Source organism: Eucalyptus grandis, chromosome 3, assembly GCF_016545825.1.
Source record: "Eucalyptus grandis isolate ANBG69807.140 chromosome 3, ASM1654582v1, whole genome shotgun sequence".
Taxonomy (NCBI): Eukaryota; Viridiplantae; Streptophyta; class Magnoliopsida; order Myrtales; family Myrtaceae; genus Eucalyptus; species Eucalyptus grandis.
The window spans coordinates 47087538-47115116 of record NC_052614.1 but is presented as its reverse complement, the minus strand read 5'-3'; the positions used below and the strand labels follow the sequence as shown (position 1 = coordinate 47115116).

The 27579-nt window shown below is 38.9% G+C and overlaps 3 protein-coding genes across 3 annotated transcripts in view; all 3 read left to right on the top strand.

Annotated features, from left to right (window-relative positions):
* The first annotated feature begins 7194 nt into the window (after positions 1-7194).
* On the top strand, positions 7195-10405 carry LOC120291884 (disease resistance protein RUN1-like). Its single transcript, XM_039309675.1, has 2 exons — positions 7195-7700; positions 9364-10405. The coding sequence occupies exons 1-2, from the start codon at positions 7195-7197 to the stop codon at positions 10403-10405; spliced, it is 1548 nt and encodes a 515-aa protein (XP_039165609.1).
* A 5535-nt stretch (positions 10406-15940) lies between these two features.
* On the top strand, positions 15941-17770 carry LOC120291883 (TMV resistance protein N-like). Its single transcript, XM_039309674.1, has 2 exons — positions 15941-17029; positions 17232-17770. The coding sequence occupies exons 1-2, from the start codon at positions 15941-15943 to the stop codon at positions 17439-17441; spliced, it is 1299 nt and encodes a 432-aa protein (XP_039165608.1). The 3' UTR covers positions 17442-17770.
* LOC104437580 (disease resistance protein RPV1) overlaps positions 17770-27579 on the top strand; it is an 89816-nt gene continuing 80006 nt past the window's right edge. Inside the window, exons 1-6 of the mRNA XM_039309673.1 lie at positions 17770-17899; positions 19182-19755; positions 20626-21423; positions 24294-24449; positions 24684-25772; positions 25976-26236. Coding sequence (XP_039165607.1) covers positions 19456-19755; positions 20626-21423; positions 24294-24449; positions 24684-25772; positions 25976-26236 — 2604 coding nt within the window. The 5' untranslated portion in view covers positions 17770-17899; positions 19182-19455. The remainder of the gene's footprint in view (positions 17900-19181; positions 19756-20625; positions 21424-24293; positions 24450-24683; positions 25773-25975; positions 26237-27579) is intronic.

Genomic DNA, 27579 nt, shown 5'->3' with positions numbered 1-27579 from the left:
ACTTTCCCATGAAACGCCTGATTCAACATCGAAAGAGGCTCCAAATAAACTGCAGCAGGATCCCAGCCTATCCAAATCTTGCCTCTATTAGAGAACTCCGAGTTGACGTGCCAGCACCAGTTCACCATCAACTTACCAGTATAGCATGAAAAAGATTATGAGGTACTTTAGTCTCAACTAACCCGATCAAGGATAACCGGTTCGTCAAAATAAAGTTCCTCACTTCCGCTTGTTTAAGAGGGGGCAACAAGCCCCCTAGTATTCCAACACCCTATGTACATATTTACAAAGGAAACGGAAGAAGGATTATCTCTTTTTAGAGGAGCTTCGCCTAGTCACAGGCAGAGGAGGCCATGCCTCCAAATGAGGGGGGGGGGATTCGAAGCTAAGGGAAACAGCTAATCTTGCATCGAGGAAGGGGGTGGGTGGAGCAAGGGCAAGCCTCCTATCCACAGACGTCTTCAGAGAGGTGCAGGGAGAAAGGATGTCGTCATCCGAGGAAGAGATAAGGTTGGAGACCTCAACCCCCTCACTCGAACCATCCAAAGCGAGAACATTGTGCTTCAATAGAATGACATCACCGTCCAAAGAAGGGGTATCTTCATTCGGCTCAAAGATGATCAATTGGCCTCTATGGCCCTTTCGAGAGTAGGATATAGGCAGTCTCTTCTCAATCGCTATTATCTTCAGCTTCAAGGATTTCCCATCATCAATCGGGGCGGACGAGGTATTAAGAAGCGAAGGAACGGTGTTCTTTTTCTTGCTCTTAACCTTCTTCCAGCCCTGATCAAGGGCATTAGGCGTTGCCCCGTCAGAGGTGGAAGGTTGGGACGTCTCCAAAGCATGAGGGGTAAGGTGATGTTTCGTCGGGGACAAAGGGGGTCGAGCAGGGGCAGGGGTAGCACATTTGTGCCCAAAAACCCCACACTTTTGGCACTCTATTGGCTTCCACTTGAATTCAATTGCAATGGCCCTAGGAACACCATCGACATTTACTTCCATCGAAGAGACCCTAGGCTGGTTTGCTTGAATCTTAATACATACACGAGCAAAAGAAAGCATCCTCTTCCCCTTCTCTGCGTTAATCCACAAAGAAGGGTTTTCCCACAAAGCTAGCAATAGCACTAATTGTTGGTGTGGACCAAAGGTCAAGTGGCAAGTTCTTGAGCCTTACCCAAACCGGGACAACGGATTGTTTGTCCTTCTTCAGTTCTATTAATGGCTTCCATTGTTCCAAAATAAGTGGAACCCTAGCAACGATGAGGGGACCCTTTTCTAGAATTTTCCTGCGAAACGACAGGTCCGGAATGTGAAAATAATAGAAGCCTTGGTCGTCAGCCAGCACATCAACCAGCCTCGGTCCCCAAGTGTTCTTTAAAGTTTGCTCTATAAGCTGAAATGGGAGCATTTTCCCAACAAAGTATCCAACTAGAAATTTGTTCCATTTAGGATTCGCAGCCTGGAGGACCTCTTTCATTAAATTGACAACCGGTTTCCCATCCACAAGAGTCGGTGGAACATAACAGAGCTCATAGCCCTTTGCTGCCAACCGCGCAACATTGGCCCATGATCGGGTTTGGGGTGGCTTGGAGGACTGATCATGCTTGCTTGGGCCCATTTGGAAGGGCCCCTTAATTGACTCCTACCCCTTGATCTATCAACCCGAGGAGGCCTAGAGGAATGACCCCCCTCGGCCCTCTCACCCTTCGGTGCACTCTCCCTTGTTCTATGAGGAACTTGGGTCATCTTCCCAGCCACATGGTCTACACCATTGAGAGGAGGGGAACTGAGGCCCTTCCTGCTACCAGAGCCAATGGCCATCTCAAACGAAGAAGACGCCATAACACCAGCAAGCAGAGACAGCCACTCTACCTTCTATAGTACAGCCGAGAGTGAAGAGTCCATACCAAACCTAACAGCAGGGAAGGAGGATGATGAACGACCCCCACCCCCACCTTGAGGCCAAGAATTTGCCCTAGAAGCCACTCGATCGGCCCCAGCGGCCGACCCCGGCGACTTAGCGGACGACGGCGGTCTTAGGTAGGCGAGCTAGATCTTCGCCAAGAAGAAGAGACGGGCCGATTCGTTTGGTGAGATACAAGATTGATGGATTAGGAGGAAGCCCTCCAAAATTTGGAGCAAATGGACGGTTGTAGCTCCCAGGCCGAGCGTAAGCTAGAAAAGATGAGTAGTACCACTTTTTAATCGCCCTAGAGAGAGTCAATGAACAGTATCCACTTCCCCTTATGTCTTTTTTCTTTTTTCGCGTTGTTGTTTTCTTCAAGTTTATTAAAATTATTAAAATAAGTTTATTGTTGTAAAATATTGTGTTGCAAATATATAATAGAGAGAATAGAGATATTGAGTAGAGAAAATCGATACCGTAGATTGTAGAGAAAGTCGAGTAGAGAATTCTATTTTCAGTATATCACCGTTATATCTACAACAAAAAACTAAATTCCTATTTATAAGAAAACAAGAATGTACTTATCATTAATATCAATGTATTGAATGATACATGTATTAGATAGGGAGATGAACATTCATTGTATAGGAAGATGTACTTAAAATGTATGATATAAATGTACCATAATAAGTACATTAGATAAGATGAATATAATAAATATTCATTCATGTATTTCATAATACTCCCCATTGAATATTTATTGTATTTATTACGAATGTGCATCAAATGATACTGCCTCATTAAAAACCTTAAGCTGAAAAATCCTAGTGGGACAAAAACCGAACAAAAGGGAAAAAAAGTGCAGTGCACAAATTTTATGATTTCTCCCTTTTATGGATATATTAATTGCCCCCCTTTCATTCATGTATTTCATTCATTCATATATTTTATAACACTCCCTATTGAATATTTATTGTATTCATTACGAATGTGCATCGAATGATACTGCCTCATTAAAAACCTTAAGCTGGAAAAACCCAGTGGGACAAAAACCGAACAAAAGGAAAAAAGAGTGCAGAGTACAAATTTTATGATCTCTCCTTTTTATGGAGGTATTGATTGCCTCCCTTTCATTCATATATTTCATTAATTCATGTATTTCATAACACTCCCCCTTGAATACTTATTGTATTCATTACGAATGTGCATCGAATGATACTGCCTCATTAAAAACATTGAGCCGAAAAAACCCAGTAGGACAAAAATCAGACAAAAGGGAAAAAGAGTGTAGAGCACAAATTTTTATAATATCTCCCTTTTATGGATGTATTAATTGCCTCGTTAAAAACTTTAAGTCGGAAAAATCCTGTGAGAAAAAATCAGACAAAAATGCAATGCATAGTTCATAATATCTCCCCCTCAATTGAGCTATGTAGCCACTGCTATAGCTAGTTAATCTTGCATCTTGTGAACTCATCGCATACAAATGCCATATACTAATTTCTCAAAAGTTGACGTTGGTAATGATTTGGTAAAAAGATCTACAAGATTATTTATGGATCGAATCTATTTAACATCAATTTATCGACTTTCTTGGAGTTCATAAATATAGAAAAATTTCGGTGAGATATGCTTAGTCCTATCACATTTGATATATCCTCCCTTAACTTGTGCAACACAAGTAGCATTATCTTCATAAATTATAGTAGAAGAATTTGTAACCAGTATTAAACAACAAAAATTATGAATATGCGTTATAACGGATCTTAACAAAACACACTCTCTTCCAGTTTCATATAAAGCAATAATCTTAGAGTGGTTAGAGGATGTAGCTACTAGCAATTGCTTCATAGAATGCCAAGAAATAGCGGTGCTGTTATAACAAAATAAATACTCGGTTTGAGAGCGAGCCTTATATGGATCAGATCTATATCCAGCATCAGCATATCCAACTAAACCAGAGTTAGTGGAATCCTTGGAATAATATAATCCCAAATCTATGGTTCCTCGGAGATAATGGAAAACATATTTAACTCCATTCCAATATCTCCGAGTTGGCTTAGAATTAAAACATGCCAATAAATTTACCACAAAAGCGATATCTGATCTCGTATATTGTGCCAAGTATATCAAAGTCCCAATTGCATTGAGATATAGTATTTCAGGACCAAGTATCTATTCATCAGATTTTCTAGGACGAAATGGGTCATTTTAGGGATTTAGAGACCTTACAACCATAGGGGTGCTCAATAGGTAAGCTTTGTCCATGTTGAAGTGTTTAAGCAATCTTTCAACGTATGCTGATTGATTGACGATTATTCCATTTGTTTTATGCTCAAACTCTAGACCAAGACAAAGTTTAGTTTTACCCAAACTCCATTTTCAAATACTTAGCAATTTTAGCTAACTCAACTAGAGTTCCAATTAAATTTATATCGTTGATATAAACTGCTACAATAGCAAATCCGGTTTCTGATTTCTTAATAAACACGCATAGACAGATAGGATTATTCTTGTACATTTCTTTAATTAGGTATTCACTTAGGCGTTGATACCACATGCGACCGGATTGCTTTAACCTGTACAAGATTCTTTGCAATTTTATTGAGAATAAATTGCGGGGAGTGCATGCTTCAGGCATTTTGAATTCCTCAAGAATTTTCATATAAATATAAGAGTCTAATGAGCCATATAGATATGTCGTCACAACATCCATAAGATGCATTTCTAATCTTTCAGAGATTACTAGGCTAATGAGAAAACGAAATGTAATCATATCTATCATATGTGAATATGTCTCATTATAATCAATCCCAGATCTCTAGGAGAATCCTTGAGCAACGATTCGGGTTTTATACTTGACAACGTCGTTTTTCTCATTTCGTTTTCGGTCAAATACCCATTTATATCCAACGGGTTTTACATTATCGAGGATATGAGTTACGGGTCCAAAAACCTCTCGTTTAGCTAGAGAAGCTAATTTAGCCTCAATTGCTTCCTCTCACTTATGCCAATCTTGTCTTTGACGGCATTCAATAATAGATTACGGCTCACAATCATCATCCATAATTTTATAAGCAACTGAGAATGCAAAAGCATCATAATTTCATTTTGATTCCAAATTTCATTACAATATGCAATGGAGTTCTCAGTATTCCCGTGGTTGGTGTTCCCTTCATGGGTTTGCGCTTTTTCTAGGGCAATAAGCTCTTTAGGAGCAAGCATAATGTTAGGCTCTTCCGGAGTGGATTTGATTCTTTCCCCTTCGTTTTCGAGGAATAGTATCCTTTAATGTAAATTTACTAATTATCCATCCTTATGCTTTTAATTGGATAATCAGGGAATTGTGTGCAGAGCTTTATAATTTGCGCAAGTAAACGTGCAAATGTGACATTGCGTATAGATAATAGGCAAATATGGGACCATCTACAGGATGCATCCACTAGTACCATAAAATATCGAAATGGTTCACATGTTGGTTGTATTGATCCACAAATATCACCCTGAATTCTTTGCAAGAATAAAGGGAATTCAAGATTAACCTTTGGTATAGAAGGTTTGATAATGAGTTTTCCTTGTGAATAAGCCTCACAATTATAATCTTTGGGCAACAATACATTTAAAGGGTGTTTTTTTGTATTTTGAATTATTTTACGCATTATTGAAGCACTAGGGTGACCAAGGCGATCATGCCACAATCCAAATTGATCAGGGTTTATCAATTTCCAAGATGTAGTGGTGTAGGTTTCAACAGCCTTAATTATGACACCATACAAACCCATAGAAGAAGCTTTTAGCTTCTCATGGATGGTCTTCAGGCCCATCTTATAAGAGAAATGCCAATATATTCCTTATTTTGTTCATAAATAGTCTCAATATGGTACCCATTATGATGTATATATTTGAAACTAAGCAGATTCTTTTTTGATTTACTGTTTAGAAACGCATCATTAATATGCAGGATGGTGCCATTTGGCAAAACAATTGTGGCATTCCCAAAATCATCAATAATCGGAGCAGGACCTGATATTGTATGGATTTGTGCCTTACGCAATATCATGCTTGAGAAAAAGTGTCTACTATGAAATATAGTATACGTTGTTGCACTTCAAGCAAACAAACATATCCCTTTTTTCTCGGTATTTTTCATTTGCATTTATGTTGACAACTTCATGTGTCAAGTAGCATAAAATTTGCATATAATCCTTACAAAATTAAATTCTTAAATTAATTAAAATGATTTCTAAATATCCACCGCTACTTCAGGAGCAAAATGATACTTTTAGATTTGAAATTGGCTTCATGCCAAGAAAAATAAAAATAAAGAATTGATAGAAGAATATGAAGTATAAGTTGATTAATAAAAAGAACATCTGCTTTGCAAAAATTACTTACTCAGTCGGTAGATCTTCGTACTGATAACGTGTTGTAAAATATTGCGTTATAAATATATAATAGAGAGAATAGAGAGATTGAGTAGAGAAAATTAGACACCAGAGATCGTAGAGAAAGTCGGAGGAGAGAATTTTATTTCCAGTATATCACCGTTATGTCTACAACAAAAAACTAAACTACTATTTATAGGAAAACTAGAATGTACTTATCATTAATATCAATATATCGAATGATACATGTATTAGATAGGAGATGGACATTCATTGTATATAGAGATGTATTTAGAATGTAAATAAGTACATTAGATAATATGAATATAATAAATATTCATCCATGTATTTCATAATATTTATATATTATTATTGCCTCGAAAGGTCCAACATCAGCATCTAATGACGACATCAGCTGTCCTTCTATAATTTTAAGGGAATGACCAAGTCGAACAAAAAAATATATAGTTTAAACACCTGGTTGCAAAAGAGAGAGAGAGAGAGAGAGAGAGAGAGAGAGAGAGAGAGAGAGAGAGAGAAAAGATTGAGAGACTTGGTTGGACGATTCGCATTAACTAAATGACCGATGCCTTTACTCCAAAGATTAAAAAAAAAAACCTTCAGATTGGCTGTGCGGTCTCCCAAGTAGTCTTTGAAAATTTCCAAAATAGTTAAAAAGTCTTGGACGCCTTCATCGGCGTCTCCTTGATAATGAGAACGTTAGGTGAGAAATAGACAAATAAATTTGACGTTAAAGTGAGCCAGCCAAGTTTTAGGGCATCCTTACTCATTTGCCTAGTTCATATCTGAAACCTCGGCTCATTCCTTTAGCTCAGCCCACGCCAAACCGAGCTTTTTTCTCTTTTGGTGAGAGAGATCTGGATCGTAATAAGCTTCCCAGCTATGGCATACTCAGAGGCCGGATCAGGTAGTGATGCTGCACAAATATCAGGACCAGGACGTCGGTATGAAGTGTTCCTGAATTTCAGAGGACCCGACACTCGTCATGGATTCACAGATTTCCTCTATCACGGATTAGTAAATGCTGGAGTCTGCACATTCATGGATGATAAGGAATTCCGCATCGGCAAAGCGGTTAGTGGAGGCCTTCTTCCTATCAACCGCTCCAGATTCTACATAGCCATCTTCTCTCTGACTTATGCTTCCAGTATACGGTGCCTCCGTGAGCTTGTGTATATAGTAGACAATGTATCTATGTCAAAGGGTACAAAAAGTATTATTCCTATTTTTTTCTACGTGAAACCTGATGATGTTAAACTTGAGACTCGACTATATGAAGATGCTCTACTGGAACACAAGAAGCAGTTTCCAGACGAAGTAGAGAGGTGGAGAGCGGCTCTTGCAGCAGTAGGTAGTATCAAGGGATGGGAGGTGAATGAAAATCGAAGGTAATACTCTTTTAAAATCCTTACCTAGTCCTTCTTATTTTGTTTTAGCTGATGCATCGTTGCCCTGTCAAATGATTTCTTTTATTCGTTTCTTCAAGTGGGAGATATTGAAATTGCTGCTCTCATTCAACTTTACATCCTTTGCTCCCAGCCATTTTTATCTGTTCCCTGTCTCGTAAGGCTACGAAATATTCGATGGCAGCTACTCGTGTTTATCATCTGGGATGGTTACCAAAATCAACTTCAGATTTTGCATTCATCTATATAATTTGCATTCATATCAGTTTCCATTTTCCATTAATGGGGAAAAGACGAAAAAAAATCAGAGATGGCATCTGGTGCCGTCTTTATTTTATACATATCTGAATGCTCAAGAAACACCGATCACACAAGGAAACTAAGATTCGGTGAAGAAAAATCATATCTAAATATTCGATAGAAGCAACAGTATCCTGAGAACATGTAAAGCATGACGGGCTATTTTCCTTGTCTTAGGCAAAGTAGGAAGCCTGGATATAGTAATCGCCAATCTAATCTAATCCAAACTAGCAAACGCGGAAATGAATATTGGGCCACACGACTTGAACGTGATCTATGGATGAGCTGGGAGGCAACTTAGTAGTGACGTGGCCCCGCATGGCATTTGTTTCTTGTTTTGTGGGTCATCACATGGCATTTATATTAGCAACTGAATATGCTTATCATCATTTATCAATAACAACACATAATTTGGTTGTCAATTGATAAATTTAAACCTAATTACGGTGAATTAACGGCTACCGTGCATTAATATATCATGTAGACGCCCATTATCTTCTCCAATGTAAATGAGCTGTTTTTGCACCACTTTTTCGGGTTGGCAACCTCTTATACTTTTGAGTAATGTAGTCAATGCCCCCAACAGATGGAGCTATTGGAAGCAAACTGACAGGGCCTTACCATATTGTTTCTATATTAACAAGGAAGTGCATCTTAAATAGTTAAATTCCAAAACAACGACTTATCTTATTAATTCTGTGGACCAATTAAGGTACAAACCAACGCCCAAAGAGGTGGCTCGACCATACACATATTTATGCTTAATGGTGTGGAAAATCAAACCTGTGTTGTGTGCCTAATCCATACACATTCATTTCTGAACCACCAAATTGATTTTCAATTTTGAACAAATTTTGATGTGACATGGCTCTTTAGATGCAATAATACTCATAATCAGATCCACAGAAGACTTACATGCATAAGTTAACCAACACAAATGTTACAACTACTGTATTGTTGGGGCTGGGGAATAGTTACAGGTTTCAGGATTATATTTTTATTCACCAGGTTGCAGTTTTCAATATATGACGTTGCATTTGTCTACATTATATGGGTTCATGATTCTCCTATTGCGAATGCTGAAATCTTTTTCAGACTTAGCTTTAAATGCCGAAATCTTGCTTATACATGATTTAGCAGCCAATTGGTAACTTTGGCCACCAAGTAAACGACTATTGTAGTCTTCAGAAATTTCTTTGATCGTACGCGAAAAACATATCAAGTGAATTCTACTAAACTATCCAATACTACTATTAATTCAGTGAATTTGAATATAGTTCGTGATGTACTTCAATCTTTTCAAGTTAATCTAGTCAACTAATGAATGCGCTTTTGTACGTGGCAGCCAAGCATGGGTAGTTGAATCGATTGTCGTAGAGGTTTTAGTGAAGCTGGAAACAAGAAAAAAAGTATTGACTAAACATTTAGTTGGACTCGATGATCAGATAAAAGAGTTGACAGAAATATTAGATGTCGACCATCCAGTTGTGCAGCTCATTGGAATTTATGGAATGGGTGGCATCGGTAAAACAACTGTTGCCAAGGTCGTCTTCAATATATTATCTTCCCACTTTGGAAAGACTTGTTGCTTCCTTGAGAACATTCGAGAAAACTCGTTTACCAAGGAGGGCATATTCCAGCTACAAAAGAAATTACTATCTGACATTGGTGGTGGTAAACATGTGAAAATTGTCGATCATTATGAACAAGGAATGATGATGATTGAGAGAGTACTCAACACTAAGAAGGTCCTTGTGGTTCTAGATGATGTTGCTGAAGAACAGCACATTGAGTACCTAATAGGAAGACGTCCATTAGCTCCAGGATCTCGAATAATCATTACAACGAGAGACCAAACTATTATACAAGTTAAGTGGTTTAATGGTGACATTCGACGGTATGAGATACCAAAGATGGATGATGCTGTTGCACTTCAGCTTTTTTGTCGGCATGCTTTTGATAGAGACTTTCCTCTCAATGATTATCGTAAACATTCAAGTGAAATTGTCTCAATCATGGGACAACTTCCTTTGGCTATTGAAGTGATAGGTTCATCACTTAAGGGTCAATGCAAAGAAATTTGGGAAGAGAACTTGATTTACTTAAGGAATGTACTTAATAGAGAGGTTCGAAAGAAGTTGCAAATTAGCTATGATGGCCTAGACAAATTTGAGAAACAAATTTTTCTTGATATAGCATGCTTCTTTTTCAATGAGAAGAAGACAGATGCAATTTATGTGTGGGACGATTGTCTACTTGATCCACTAATAAGAATTAACATCCTTACCCAGAAGTGCTTGATAAAGGTATTGGACAATGGTAAACTTTGGATGCATAATCAATTAATAGCATTGGGAAGGCAAATTGTCTCAGTGAAGACAGTCTAGGTGACCTCAGAAAGCAAAGTAGGTTGTGGATTGCAGAAGAGGCCATCAAAATCATGAGAACTCAAGAGGTAAGCAACATCTCATTTTGAAATAGAAGTGGTTTATCTTGGGATTAAGGATTCGTTCTTTTTTTTTTTTTTTTTTTTCCTCGAGGATCTTTATCATTTTTTTCTTGCCCATTTGGGTTGTAAAACATAGCAGTTGGAAGTTGACTAACTTCTTGACATCATTGCAAAATTTCACTTGCAGAGGAAGAAAAAGGTTGTAGCACTTGATATAGATGGACTAGATGACGCCGTAGAGATTACAAATGAAGAGTTTGAAAGGCTCCGGAATCTAAGACTCCTCAAGTTAGGCAATGGAACCTACACTGGGGATTTTGCCAAATGTCGTTCAAAGTTGAGATGGATTTCTTGGCGTTCTCTTCATCAGGATTTTAAGGCAAACAATATGCATTTGGATTATCTTCTTGTTTTTAAGCTTGACAAGAACGGCTTCACGGATGATTCAAAAGCATGGGACTTGATCAAGGTAAAAATATATATATATATATATATATATATATATATATATATATATATATATCAATTCTAGTCTAATAGTCCCAATATATACTATGAATGGATCTTACTCTTAACATGCCTTCCATTTTTACAGAGGGCGCACAATTTGAAAGTCCTATCACTTACTCAATGTCATGGCATAACGACAACCCCGGATTTCTCTAAATGCTTGGGCTTAGAGAGGTTGACTCTTGCAGGTTGCAGTAGGCTAAATAAAATCAAAAGCTTCGTTGGATATCTACCGTCATTGATTGAGTTAGAGATCAGAGAGTGCAAGAGCCTTATAGTTTTGCCTAAAGAAGTGGGGGCACTAGGGAAGCTTGAGCGCTTCTCATTGTGGGGATGTTCTAGGTTGAGAGAACTTCCGAGCTCAATTGGGAATATAACTACATTGATAGAGCTAGACTTATCATGTACGGGCATTATCAAAGTTCCAAACTCCATCCAAGATCTAGTGAAACTTGAGTCTTTTCTTCTGAGAGAAACGAGGCTAACGGAACTTCCCACCTCCATTGAAAAGTTAAAATCTTTACGTGTATTACATTTATCAATAAGTGGATTGTCTTCTCAGGAGCATGTTTGGCAGTTACCCAATGGTATCAACATGTTGAAAAATCTTGAGGAGTTGGATCTCTCTGGGTGTGTTGAAATTTCAGTTGGAATCAAAGAACTGTCAAAATTAGGAATCCTAAATTTAAGAGATTGTCGTGGGATTCAAGTGTTGCCGGAGCTTCCCACAAGTTTGACCTTTCTATTTCTTCAATCTAAATCATTGCTCTCGATCCACAACCTATCAAACCTTACTAATTTGGTTGAATTGCTACTAAGTGATGACTCTCGTAATACAGGCAAGTCAAACTTATTACCATCATGTGACTTAAGGTGGATTGGGAGGTTATCCAGACTGAAAAAGTTAGAGTTAAATCTGCTAAATGTACCTGCACCTCAAGAGTTGGCTTCTCTTTCTCATCTAGAAGAGCTTGCTTTGTGTTACCTAGACCTAGAAACCCTTGTGCAGCTTCCGTCCCCCCATTGGAGTTTGGGAAATTTGTTGACTTTAGAGTTCTATCAGTGTGAAGTGGAAGCCATTCCACTACAAAAACTTCCACGATTAAAGAAATTAAATATTGATGGTTGTAAACTGCTTGAGAGATTATGCGTTCCTTTGGAATTAAGGAACTTACGCGAGGCATGGGTGTCACATTGTCCAAAGCTAGTTGAGATACAAGTTTTGGGTCTTTCCGCATCATTGGAATCCTTGAGGGTTTCTGGGTGTGAATCTCTGATAAGAATATGTGGGTTATCAAACTTGAAGAACCTAGGAGAATTGGTAATTCAACGGTGCAATGTACTTACTAATGTTGAGGGCTTTAACGAGCTAGAGTCTCTGAAATCCTTGGATGTCAAAGAGTGCATGTCTTTGACAAAAGTGATTGATGCATTTTGCACAAATATACCGGATGATTGCCTCGTCGAAATATCAGGTTGTGGGGACTTCATCAAACAAGGTGCACCATCTTTGAAGCGTTACAATGAGGAGACTCTTCTGGATAAACCAAACAAGGTGTGGCATCTTCATTAATATACTTGTTCTAATTTCAATTTGATGCTATAATTCGGTAAAATTACACATTGTAAAAAGTTAAATATTGCTCTGAAATTTACATGGATGAAAAATATCTTTTAATCCAAGACAAAAAAGTTATTAGGGATGATGTTGAAATAATTTCAAATAAACTAACGTTCCTTTGACGTGTTCCTTTTAATTTGAAAAGTTGTTTTGTAGACATGAAATAAATTTACAAAAAAAAGTTTCATCATTGCAATTTTTAAATTTATTTCGTTGTTATATAATTGAGTGTTGGATATAATGTAACACGGTATGTGTTTCTTTTGATGTCATAATTTCTAGGGTTAGTATAAAGTGCCCTCTTGAACTTTGTCGCTGTTAACCGACCAAAAAAAAAAAAAACTTTGATTATGTTGCATTAATTAGTTTTCCAGCATGCATAGTGGTTAACAAATAATTGCGTTACCCGTTTATTTGCTCTTTTGCGGATACATGCATATGTAGTGGGCTTGACTAGTTTTTATTTATTTATTTTTTGACTAATTGATCATGTGATTTTAGTATTACAGCATATTGTCACCACAGGAGATTAACGTACTTTCGTAATACATGACTATTTCAAAGTAAATTAAACCACATATTGCTGGAATAAATATTCATAAAAATATCAGGACGTAACTTTTATATGTGGGAAAACATTATTTCACTAAAAAGTGCAACTTATGAAGAGAGACACTAGCTAATATAGAAACATATTACTTTAAATTAAGAAAGAATACAACAACGTACAAATTTTCATAAACTGATTTGAAACAATGTACCCTATGGTGATAGACTTTTCATTCAAAAAGTAGAAAATAGAACTCTTTTTTAGTTCCTATTGAATTTATATATAATTGAAATAAATAATTGCCATTAAAAGATGGTAGTACATGAAGTATGACCAAACTATCCAAAAAGAATATATTAATGTAATTAAAGTGAAAATATGGTGAAGAATTAAAGTTCACTAATATAATAACGTAAAATTTAGAAAAAGAAACGGAACTGGATATGGAATTAGAATAGCAAGACTCTAAACTTATTCTCTTCTTTCTTTTCTTTTCTTTTTTTGGCTTTTCTTGGAGGAGGTGCGTGATCGTTTCCCATTTTTCGACAGCCTTTTGCTTTTACTTGAGAATGTTTGGAGTGGATTTTGCTTTTAGCTAGAAAGAGAAACAAATGATTTAGTTGTTTCCATTTTGGTTTGAGTAGTATGAGGTTGAATTATTCTCGCTCAAGACCGTAAATAATGAAAAAATGATTTCAAAAGTAATTCTACGTATACTACGTCTGGTCTGTAAGATTGTTACATTTAGTCAGGAAAACAGAAATATTTTTTGGTCCTCATATTATTCGCGACTCTTTATTTTGGTCGGTGTACCTTACTTTCATCTTAATCTTTCAACAAGTATTGCTTTTTTCCCTTTGATTTCGTCCTCTTAATGACTTTTATGTAGATGTGCTTGATAAATAAATGATGTGTTGACTTGGGGTGTGCAAAATACCCGGGAACCGCCGGACCGCCCGAACCGAACCGGAACCGCCCGAAACCGGTGGGTATCGGTCCGATTCCCGGTTCCATGGGTGGATCCACCAGCCCACCCACCCGGACCGGACTCGAACCTTTTTAATATTAAAAAAAAAATTACTAAAAGAAACCCTAGATCTCATCTCACTCCCTTCTAGGGGTGTGCAAAATACCCGGGAACCGCCTGGATCGTATTTGTAAATTCGCTACGTTTACTTCTCCCGCCGTCCGCATCTCCACGTACTTAAATTTGGTTTTTCTTTCTTTGGTTTGCTTTGATGTCACGTAGTTGTTCTATGTTGAAAACAAAAATTGTTTCGCGTCAAGATCAGTTTCATAGATCCACTCGGGAACCGGACCGCGCCCTGGGTCCCGAGTGGATCCATGCAACAAACAGGTGGATCCCGGTTCCAATTTTCCGGAACCGGTCCTTAGCGGGCAGTTCCTGGTTTCTAGGTTGGGAACCGCCCGCCTGGACCATGCACACCCCTACATGCAGGTGCCATGTAGAGTAGGGCGTTGTTCATTTCAGCAAGTTTTGCATCAAAAAGTCATCGAAGGGACGAATTTGAAAAAAAAAAAAAAAAAAAAAGTCGATCTGGGGCTAAAATGAGGAAGAATTGGACCAAAATGAAGAATCACGAGAAATAATTTTATCTTTCTCCGAAAAGATTCCAACTTTTTTTACCATAGCAGCATGTTTTACCTCATTCCCCTAGTCGTCTTTTATCCCTTCAAATATGGATGCCAATCACTCGCCCACATACCAATCATTTTCAATTCTTTCTCGATTGTTGATCTTTGTCAATATGTGCATGTCTCATGAAAAATATGTAAGTGCCAATGTAAACAGGCAACACATGAATTGAACAAGAAATTTGCAAAAATCTGTAGCGAATAGACAATATTTTCAATTGATAAATGACATTCTATTTAAGGATAGAAGTGCATGTAAAAGTAACCAAGTGACCAGAAGGAACCAATCAAGAAAAGCTCAGTACCTGTAAACGAGAGTGTGGTATCGGAACATACTTGTATTTGGAATTCGGTGAGAATATTTAGGCATTGCTTTCCATTAGTCCAAGACCCACTATCTCCGAAAATTGAATGTAGATCATTCGACTTAAAAACAACAGCACAAGAAAATGTGAGGAAAGATGATGCAGAAGGAAGCAAAGAAATTGTATGTATTTGAAGGTAAACTGAATATCGATCATTGCATTGTTGGAGTCTAAAAAATAGTCTACCATCTGAATTTTAAGACGTTGGTCCTATTTGCATAATGCTCCTTTGCTGTTGGGAGCTTGTTTACACTTCAGAGATTAGAACAGAAATAATTAATTACCGTGAACATTGTTGTGATGTGCTATCATGATTTCTTGAAAGTTGAAATATCTGGTCAGTAAATTAAGCATCCAACTTCCAAGATCTAATGTCACTTATGACATCCACGAAATTATTTAGGCTTAAATTGTTGTCGATAATGAAAACATTTTTAATTAACTAATTATTTCAAGTAATATAAGTAATCATTTTTATCCAAATCATTTATTTTCCACGTAAACAAATGGATGCCTAATTTGATTACAATACTACCTAAGTTTCCTTATTAATATTGTGTGAATGTAGATATCGACTTATGGATGAGAGATTGCTAGAATAAGTGTCTGCGTATTTTTGTATCAAAAAGAATAATTTGATGATAGATGAATATCTTGGATCTATGCGTGGAACTAAAGGAATGTTATAAGAGAGACACTGATCGGGTGATGTTTGTTCTTTTCACCGTCTACGATAATACTTCGGTGAAAATTCTGTCTCTCTTGTAGAGGATGAAGAAAATGGAAGATGAAGCTAGAGAGCAACCGGCAGACGGGGAAACCTCCGATAGAAATTATTGCGCAATTGCAGCTGTTCAGAATGTAGTTGGAATTGATGGTCGTGCAAAACAAATCACCGACTTACTGGAAATGAAAGTCAATGATGAGGTGCGCATTATTGGAATCTTTGGAATTGATGGAATTGGCAAGACGACTCTTGCCAAGGCTGTATACGACCAGATCTCTTCTTGTTTCGACGGTTGTAGCTTTCTCGCAGAGGTCGACGAAACCACCCAAAATTCTCGTGGTATTCAGTTTTTGCAAAATAAGTTGATACGTGATATCCTTGAACGAGATTGTGAAGATCTTTCTTTCGATGAAACAATAGAGGATTTTGTGGATATATTTCGTGAAATGAAAGTTCTAATAGTTGTCGATGCCGTGGAAAAGCCATCCGATCTTCATGCTATTGTAGGAGACCAGCTTCATTGGTTCGGTCCAGGTAGTCGAGTAATTCTGACTTCTCAAAATGAGGAAATTCTCGAAGGGTATGATTCGGACAAGGCTCCCACCTACATGGTTAGTGAGTTGGATGATGGTCAATCTTTTGAACTTTTCTGGAAGCATGCATTCAGGATGCAATCTTCCATACCTGATTATGATGGACTCTCAAGCCGCATTGTCAATGCTACAAAGAAACTACCATTAGCAGTCGAAGTCGTCGGTTCATTTTTGCGGGGTAAATCAATACAAGAATGGGAAAAGATGGAGAAGTCGATGACAGCACGTCCGATGAGTTCTCAAAAGACTACGGTTGGCCTTCAAGAGCTATTGGATATATGTTACGGAGAACTAGATCATCGGCAAAAAGATATATTTCTGGACATAGCATGTTTTATCTCAGGTGTGGATGCCCGAATTGCTTCATATCTGTGGCCCAATTGTTATCCATCCTCTGGTTGCATTCTGATGCCCCTGGCAAAAATTGGAGAAAACAATGAATTGCAGATGCACGGATTGCTGAGACGCCTTGGCAAAAGAATTTTTGAGCAAGAGGGATCTGGAGATCCAATTGGGAGAAAATTTTACATACAGGAGAAGGTAAAAACTTTTGGTGCAGTTTGTTATCGGCAAAACAAACACCTCGACATACAGGCGACATTTTATTTTTTTTTTCCTTTTTTTCTCAAGGAATCATATCATATATGTACACTTTAGCACGTAGGGCAAGGAAATTATTCTTTTTTCGGATGGGTATTTGGGTTTACAGCTTCTGATGATTATGTTACTTTGTCAAATGTAGGGAAAGGAAAACGTTGAAGCTCTCCCCATTGACTTCACAGCTGAATATTTTGAGATGATGCCAGAACTACGGTTTCTCAAGTTGGATAATGCCAAAGTTTCCGGAAACTTTGAAGGTGCATTTGCTAGTTTAAGGTGGCTCTGTTGGCAAAGGTGTCCTCTGGATTTTAGTGCAGAAAATTTTTTTGTTAACAGAGTTGGTCATTCTTGATCTATCTTGGAGCAAAGTCACAGGAGATTGGGGAGGTTGGGCTGAAATCAAGGTCGTTTAGTATTTGGTTGTTTTATGTTTGCTTTCTTGAATTATATATCTGGGAATTGACCATGTGTGGGTTTTCTGTTTTGGATTTGCAGATGGTGAAATTGAAAGTTTTGAATCTTACAGGTTGTTCTAACTTACTGATCACTCCCGACTTCTCCGATTACAAAGATTTGGAAATCCTCATTCTTGAACGATGTTCTCGTTTGGTGAAGCTACATCCTTCGATTGGCCATTTGAAACGTTTAGTGTCCCTGAATTTGAAGTTTTGCTCCCTGATTGCATAGGTTGCCAAAGGAATTGGGTGGTGCGACATCTCTGAAAGAACTTTTTATTGACGGGACTTCTGTACGGCAGATCCCCATCTCCATAGGCAATTTGAAGCAACTCGAAATTCTCAGTGGCTCCAAGTAGGGGTGAGCATGGTCCGGGTTGGTCTGGGCCACCCCCTAACCCTAGGACCAACCCGCATGCGGTGTCGGTCCTCAATTTTAGACCGAGGACCGACCCTATTGAGCTTGGGACCAAGGACCGGACCGACCCAATGGGTTCGGTCCGGTTCAGGTCAACCCGGGACCGATCGATAATTTTTTCGTCTTATTTTTTATACTTCCTAAAAAAGCAAACCTACAAATTCAAATTATACATCCATCAACAATACGGTATTGTACAACTAAACTATAAAATACCAATACATATTTAGCAAATTTAAGATGACACAATAATAGAAATTTCGTATCCGCTAACTACTCATCGAGAAATGGGACAAGATGGAAAGTTCTTGTAATCATCTATCTTTAATGTTTATAACACCATATGCAAAAGTGTTTTCCTGATCATGTAGAATCCACCCAACCAAAAAATGAGCTTCACACCACTTTACTAGCATTTGATCATGTAGAGTCTACTCAACCAAAAAATGAGCTTTACACCACACTTGACTAGCAAATCACCGTAGCAACTGCAAAGCACTACTCTACTCTTCAAAACTTCTACCATTTGACACAAATTGAAAAGCAAAGTGCAATTGAAATTCATTAGTAAAATATAAATTAATCATAAAAAGTTCAAAATACTTAATATAAACCATGAATATATAACTTCACATCTTGTTAATTCACTTGAACTTCTAAACACTTGAAAACAAAACAAACGACACATAATTAATACTTAACAAAAGTTTTAAATTGAAATTACTATAAGTGCTATTGATAGAACATCTCAATATAATATAATATAATAGACATTTTACTTAGGTTTGAATATATAAAAGAATTATAAATAATATAATATAATATACAAGGTTGGTCGGGGTTGATTCACTTTAACTTCTAAACACTTGAAAACAAAACAAATGACACATAATTAATACTTAATAAAAGTTTTAAATTGAAATTACTATTAGTGCTATTGATAGAATATCTCAATATAATATAATATAATAGACATTTTACTTAGGTTTGAATATATAAAAGAATTATAAATAATATAATATAATATACAGGGTTGGTCCAGGGTTGGACCGACCCAAAACTCTTAGGACCAAGGACCAACCCGCACAAAGTGTTGGTCCCGGGAATTTGTGACCAAGGACCGACCCAGTCCCTTTGGGAACCGGACGGGACCGGCATGGTTGGGCGGTCGTGGTCGGTCCAGGGTCGACCCTAAACCGCTGCTCACCCCTAGCTCCAAGTGCTTCCCATTGACTCACCTGCCCAGTTCGATTTGTTATCTGACTGCTCTCTCCGAATTCTTATTAGAAGGTGCAAAAATTTCTGAGCTCCCGAGCTCACTGGGAAAGCTGCTGAAGCTAAGACGCTTGTCATTGAGGGATTGCCGTTATTTGGAGGAACTTCCATATTCTATCGGTGAAATTTGGTCATTAGAGGAGTTGGATATATCGGCCTCTAGTATATCTGAACTCCCCGACTCAATAAGAAATCTGAAAAGCTTGAGAGTGCTGAGAATGGATTCTTCTTTTATTCGAGAATTTCCTGGGGAGATTGGGAATCTAACCAATCTGGAAGAACTCCATGCTTCCTGGTGTGGGAATTTGAAGGGGGCCATACCCAATGATATCGAGGGACTATGTCATTTGAGATCATTGATGCTGGGGCATTCCAGTATATCTAGCCTACCCCCGGAATTCTCCACCATCTCTGGTCTTCTCACCCTGGATTTAATCCAGTGCAATGAAATTGAAGAGTTGCCGAAGCTTCCCCCTTCTCTAATTTGTCTGCGTGTGAGTTCTAAAAGGATGAAAGCGATACCTGTAACATCCCGGGTCCCACTTGTGTGATATTGTCCGCTTTGGACACTGAGTCCTCACGGTTTTAAAACGCGTCACACAATTAAAGGAACCCAAGCCTTATAAAGGCTCCCAGGAACCCCTCCCTAAGCGATGTGGGACAAGAGGGAGAGGAATCCCTTCCCCTTCCCTTGCGCGCGTCCGAGGACCGGAGGCGCAGACGCACCGCCATCCCTCCTCCCCGCGCACCGCCGCTCGGGTCGTCACACTCTCCCCCTTGGGAGCACGGGGTCCCGCGTGGCCCCACACGCTGTCGGGAGTCGGCCCGATACCATTTGAACGTCCCGGTCCCACTTGTGTGATATTGTCCGCTGGACACCGAGTCCTCACGCTTTAAAACGCGTCGCACAAGTTTAAGGGGCACCCAAGCCTTATAAAGGCTTCCGTGAGCTCCTCCCTAAGCGATGTGGGACAAGAGGGAGAGGAATCCCTTCCTTCCTTGCGCACGTCCGAGGACCGGAGGCGCGGACGCACCGCCATCCTCCTCCCCGCGCACCGCCGCCGGGTCGTCACATTCTCCCCCTTAAGGCACAGCGCCCGCTGTGGCCCCACACGCTGTCGGGAGTCGGCTCTGATACCATTTGTAACGTCCCGGGTCCCACTTGTGTGATATTGTCCGCTTTGGACACTGAGTCCTCACGGCTTTAAAACGCGTCGCACAAGTTTAAGGGGCACCCAAGCCTTATAAAGGCTTCCAGAGCTCCTCCCTAAGCGATGTGGGACAAGAGGGAGAGGAATCCTTCCCTTCCCCTTGCGCACGTCCGAGGACCGGAGGCGCGGACGCACCGCCATCCCTCCTCCCCGCGCACCGCCGCTCGGGTCGTCACAATACCCCTTCTTGAAGATTTGAAGGAATTGGAGGTGCTGTGCCTAAGTGATGGGGACCCGAAGGCACGCCGACCTCCCTCAAAACAGCCAATGCCAGAATCCAGCTTGAAACAAATGATTGACAAACCATCCTTCTCAATATCGTTTCCTAAACTGAGGAAACTAGAATTGTCTCTTTCGCAAATTATCAAGCTGAAGTTTGAGCCGACGGATGTTCCTCAGCTCGAAACGCTGACCCTTTCTGGTTTTAGCCTTGAAGAAGTATCAGAGCTTCCCAAGACGTTGTCAGTTTTATCAATTCAAGGTTGCTCATCATTGAAAAGATTGCCAACTGGTCAGGGCTTAAACAACTTATCAGTGTTCGAGCTCTACCACTCTGCGATAGAGGAGATTGAAGAGCTTGAAAGGCTTAGAGCCATGAAGAGGCTAGATATATCAAACTGCAATTTACAGAATCTCAATGGGATTGGCCAGTTAACCTCACTGAGAAGTTTGATTCTATCCGACTGTGATTACCTCGCTAGTTTACCTGATCTTTCAAACTTGACATTGTTGAAAGTTTTAGAGATTAGACGATGCAAAATGATCCGTCAAATTGAAGGCCTAGAAAAATTAACATCTTTGAAAAAGCTGAAAATCAGTGAATGTCCGGCTGAGAACTCGGTGCAAGTACAGAATATGTTGAAGGATGTAAGGGAACGATCAGTTGAAAAATGGGAGCATGGGGACTTCATCAAACAAGTTGCAACGTCTTTGAAGCGTGACAGAGAGGAGATTCTTCTGGATACATCAAATAAGGTATGATATCTTCTTCATAAATATAAAGCAGATGCACGTGAGCACGGGTTTGAAAATTGATTTATTATCATTTCAGTTTGATGCTATAATTCGGTAAAACTAAACAAATTGTAAAAAGTTAAATATTGTTCTGAAAATTACATGGACTAAAGTATATCTTTTAATCAAATGGAGAAAATTTATCAGGGATGATCTTTAAATAATTTCAAATACATTAGTGTTCCTTCAACATGTTCTTTTTAATTTGATATGTTGTTTCGTATCATTTAATAAATGCACAAATAAAAGTTTTATCATTATAATTGTTAAATTTATTTCGTTGTTATATAATTGAGCGTTGGACATAATGTTATACCATATGTGGTTTCATAATTTTTAGCAATAATCGCCCTCTTAAACTTTGGCATTTTTGCGCGATAGACCGTAAACTTTCAAAAGTTATAGATTGCCTCCCCTTCACCCCACCCAAAAGAACTTGATTTATGTTGCGTCCGTTAGTTTTTCAGCACGCATAGCCGTTAAAGCAATAATTGTGCTACACATTTATTCTCTGTTTTGCCGGTGCATGCTTATATAGTAGGCAAGACTAGTTTCTTACTTTTGGCCATCAATTGGTTTGATTAGTTGATTTTGCGATTCTAGTACTATAACATATTGCCACCATAGGGGATTCGCGCCTGTTCGTAATACATGACTATTTCAAATTAAGTTAAAGCCCATATTGCTTGAGCAAATAGTCATTAATTATATCATGTTGTAACTTTTATATGAGCGAAAGTATTATTTCACTAAAAATTGCAACTTATGACAAAAAGAGACACTAGTAATTTGGAAGCCTATTACTTTAGATTAGGAAAGAATATGACATAGAGATTTTCATAAAGTGATTTGAAACAATGTATCCCATGGTTATGGATTTTTCATTCGAATGGTAGAAAATACAACTCTTTTTTAGTTCCAAAATGCAAAACAATTGGATGTATATTAGTACTGTAATTGAAATAAATAATTACCATTAAAAGATAGTAGTACATGAAGTACGTTGAAACTATCCAAAAGAATAGATTAATGTAATTAAAGTGAAAATAAGATGAAGTATTAATATAATAACGTAAAATATAGAAAAAGGGACGGAACTGGACATGGAATTAGAATAGCATGACTACTTTTTTATTTTTCATTTTTTGTTTAACTTGGAGGAGGTGCGTTTTCGTGTCACATTGTTCGATAGCCTTTTGCTTTTACTTGGGGAATGTTTGGAGGGGATTTTGCTTTTATCTTTAGGGTTTTACGTTACTCAGTTTCACCGTCGAATTAAAATTTCATTTAATCGAACATCGCAAATCTTTACAAACGTTAAATACTGACAGGTAGAGAATCAGGTGATTTAGTTGTTTCAATTTTGGTTCGAGTACTTTGAGTTTGAATTATTCTCCCTCAAGACCCTAAATAATGAAAAAAAAAAATTCAAAACGAAGGCCACGTATACTACAACTGGTCTATAAAATTGTTATACTAAGGAAAACAGATAAATACGTTTTGGTCCTCATTATTTGCGACTCTTTATATTGTCCATGTGCCGTACTTTCTTCATCTCAATCTCTCAACGAGTATTCCTGTTTTCCCTTCGTTTTGGTCCTCTAATGACTTTCTCATGTAAATGTGCTCGATTAACAAACGATTTGTTGACATACATGTGCCATCTAGACTAGGGTGTTGCAGGTTTTGCATCAAAAAGTCATCGAAGGGATGATTTTGGGAAAGAAAAAGAAAAAGTCGATTTGGGGCTAAAATGAGGGAAAAAATGGCTGAGATGAAGAATTACGAAAAAAACGAGCAAAATTTTATCTTCCCCAAAAAGATTCCGAGTTTATTCACCCCAGCAGCATGTTTTACCTCATTCCCCTAGCCGTCTTTTGTCCCTACAAATGTGGATGCTGATCACTCACGCACATACCAATCTTTTTCAATTCTTTCTCGATTGTTGATCTTTGTCAATCGTTGCTTGTCTCATGAAAAAGATGTAAGTGCCAATGTAAACAGACAACACATGAATTGAACAAGAAATTTGCAAAAATCTGTAGCGAATAGACAATATTCTCAATTGATAATTGACATTCTATTGAACGATAGAAGTGCATGTAAAAGTCACCAAGTGACAAGAAGGAACCAATCAAGAAAAGCTCAGTACCTGTGAACGAGAGTGTGGTATCGGACATACTTGTATATGGAATTCAGTAGAATATTTAAGCATTGCTTTCAATTAGTCCAATATAACTATCGCCGAAAATTGAAATGGATCATTCAACTTGGAATAGCAACAGAAGAAAATGTGAGGAAAGATGATGCAGAAGGAACAAAAGAAAATTGTATGTATTTGAAGATAAAATGAACTTAACATCGATCATTGCATAGTCAAGAGTCTAAAAACAGTCTACCATCCGAAATTTAAGATGTTTGTCCCATTCCATGATGCTCATTTGCTGTTGGCAACTTATTTACACTTCAGAGATTAGAGCATAATTAATTTAATTAGCGTGATCATTGTTATGATGTCCATATCAAGATTTCTTGAAAGTTGAAATATCTTGTCTGTAAATAAGCGGATCCAACTTCCAAGATACTGTTGTCACCTAATTAGATTAAGATACTAGCTAAGTTTCCTTATTAATATTGTGTGAGAGAAGACATTGAATTACGTATCGGAGATTGCTAGAACAAATGTCTGCATATTTTTGCATCAACTAGAAAAATTTGATGACAAATGAGCATCTTGTATCTATGTGTGGAACTAAAGTAATGTTATAAGAGAGACTGATCAGGTCATGTTTGTTCTTTTCTCCGTCTATGATAATCTGTTTTTGTTGCAGAGGATGAAGAAAATAGAAGATGAAAGAGGAGAACAAGCAGCAGGCATGGAAACCTCAGATAGGGATTATGCAATTGCAGCTACTCAAAATGTAGTTGGAGCTGATGATTGTGTGAAAGAAATCACCGACTCACTGGAAGTGGAAGTCAACGATGAGGTGCGCATTATTGGAATATATGAAACTGATGGAATTGGCAAGATATTGAATTATGGATCAGATTATGCTAAAATAGTGTCTGCATTTTTCTGCATCAACTAATAAAGTTAGATGACAAATGAATATCTTGTAGCTATGTGTAGAACTGAAGTAATGTAATAAGAGAGACCGATCGGGTGATGTTTGTACTTTTCTCCATAACACTTTGGTGAAGAAATTCTCTTTCTATTGCAGAGCATAGAGAAAATAGAAAATAAACCTGGACAGCAACCAGTAGACATGGGAACCTCAGATAGGAATTATGCAATTGCAGCTGCTCAGAATGTAGTTGGAATTGATGATCGTGCAAGACAAATCACCCACTTACTGGAGATGGAAGTCAATGATGAGGTGCGCATTATTGGAATCTATGGAACTGATGGAATTGGCAAGACGACTCTTGCTAAGGCTGTATACAAACGCATCTCTTCTTGTTTCGACAGTTGTAGCTTTCTCACAGAAGTCGAAGAAACTGCACAAAATCCTTGTGGCATTCAGTGTTTGCAAAGCAAGTTGATACGTGATATCCTTGAACGAGATCATGAAGATCCTTCTTTTGACGAAACGATAGAAGATTTCGTGGATATATTTCGTGAAATGAAAGTTCTAATAGTTGTCAATGCCGTGGAAAAGCCATCCGATCTTCATGCTATTGTAACAGACCCGCTTCATTGGTTTGGTCCAGGTAGTCGACTTATTGTGACTTCTCAAAACGAGGAAATTCTCAAAGGGTATGATCCCGAGAAGGCTTGTAACTACATGGTTGATGAGTTGGACGATGGTCAAGCTTTTGAAAGTTTCTGCAAGCATGCATTCAGGATGCAATCTTCCATACCTGATTATGATGGACTCTCAAACCGCATTGTCAATGCTACAGAGAAACTACCATTAGCAGTCGAAGTCATAGGTTCATTTTTGCGGGGTAAATCAATACAAGAATGGAAAAAGATGGAGAAGTCAATGAAAGAATGTATGATGAGTTCTGAAAAGACTACGGTTGGCCTTGAAGATATACTGGATATACGTTACAAAGAAATAGATCAACAGCAAAAAGATCTATTTCTGGACATAGCGTGTTTTATCTCTGGTGTGGATGCCCGAATTGCTTCATATATGTGGCCCAATTGTTATCCATCCTCTGGTTGCATTCTGATGCCCCTGGCAAAAATTGGAGAAAACAATGAATTGCAGATGCACAGATTGCTGAGACGCCTTGGCAAAAGAATGTCTGAGCAAGAGGGATCTGGAGATCCAATTGGGAGAAAATTTTACATACAGGAGAAGGTAAAAACTTTTGGTTCAGTTTGTTATCAGCAAAACAAACACCTCGACGTATGGGCTACAATTTTTTTTTTTTTTTTCCATTTTTTCTCAAGGAATCATATCATATTTGAACACTTTAGCACGTAGGGCAAGGAAGTATCCTTTTTTCAGATGGGTATTTGGGTTTACAGCTTCTGATGATTATGTTACCTTGCCAAATGTAGGGAATGGAAAACGTCGAAGCTCTACCCTTTGACTTCAGAGCTGGATATTTTCAGATAATGCCAGAACTAAGGTTTCTCAAGTTGGATAATGCCAAATTTTCTGGAAGCTTTGAAGGTGCATTTGCTAGTTTAAGGTGGCTCTGTTGGCGAAGGTGTCCTCTGGATTTTAGTGCAAAAATTTTTTTGTTAACAGAGTTGGTCATTCTTGATCTGTCTTGGAGCAAAGTCACGGAAGAATGGGGAGGTTGGAGTGAAATCAAGGTGGTTTGGTATTCATTTGGTTGTTTGATGTTTGTTTTCTCGAATTAAATATCTCCAAATTGACCATGTGCGTGTTTTCCATTTTGGCTTTGCAGATGGAGAAATTGAAAGTCTTGAATCTAACCGGGTGTTCTGACTTACTGTTCACTCCCGACTTCTCTCGTTACAAAGATTTAGAAATCCTGATTCTTGAACGATGTTCTCATTTGGTGAAGCTAGATCCTTCAATTGGCAATTTGAAACGTTTAGTCTCCCTGAATTTGAAGTTCTGCTCCCAATTGAACGGGTTGCCAGAGGAACTAGGTTGTACGACAGCTCTGAAAGAGATTTTTATTGACGGGACTTGTGTACGGCAGATCCCCATCTCGTTCTGAGAAAATATTGGAGTACGCCTTATGTATCAACGTGGCAAACAAGAAGGCGCCGCAGCGCGCGACACGTGTCTCCCGACGCCTCTCTCCTCTCGCTCCTCGACTCAAGGCTTATTTCTCTCTCCTCTCTCCTCTCACTCTCTCCGAAATAAATGGCTGGTGGCTCGGCTCGGCTCATTTGGCGAAGAAAGGACGGATCGGGAAGGGTAATAAATGCGCTGTGCTCCCGCTTAAATTTTCTCTCTCCTCACTTGAATTTTTTTGGGTTTTGTCTCTCTCTCTCTTCTTCGAAGAGCAGACAAAGAACGAGCTGCACTTCCTTCTCAACGCATCCCACCCCCTCCGCCTCCGCCTCGCCGGTCATCTACCTCTGGCACGTCGCCTCCTCCAAGAGCCCCGCCAGTCGCAGCTGGTTCCCGATCGCCTTCGCCTCCCACTGTTTCCAACGCGGAGATCGAGGATAAGGTTTGTGCTCGCGTTGGTCTCTCGGCAACTTCTGGGCCTCCGTCCGATTTCCTCCCTCCGACGAACTCGTCATCAACTCCGACTCTGAGCCACCGCCGCCGCCGGAATCCGCGCGCTGTTCTGGAGGTCGAAGAAGTCTCTGGAGCCTCGCGAGACCGTCGATCTTTCCCTCGGCTATTATGCTCTGACGGCGCCGGGCGCCGAGGTATGTTCTTAGTCATGTTCGCGATGGTTCTGTTTCCGGGATGTACGGAATGAATAGGTTCGTGTTTTGTCGCGCAGGATGTCGCGGCGGCGGAGTCGAGGCCGAAGCACATATCGCCCTCGGTTGTTAATTCCATCTCCGAGGTTTCGGCGGATGATTAGGATGCGTGTGCTCTTGATGCTACCGGCCCGAGAAGTATAATCCGTTTCTCTCGCACGGGTTCCTTTCAAGTTTGGAGGAGTCTAGTTCTTTGTGAAGGTGAGATTTCGCGTTCTAGGGGTTGAGATTGTCGTTCATCAATG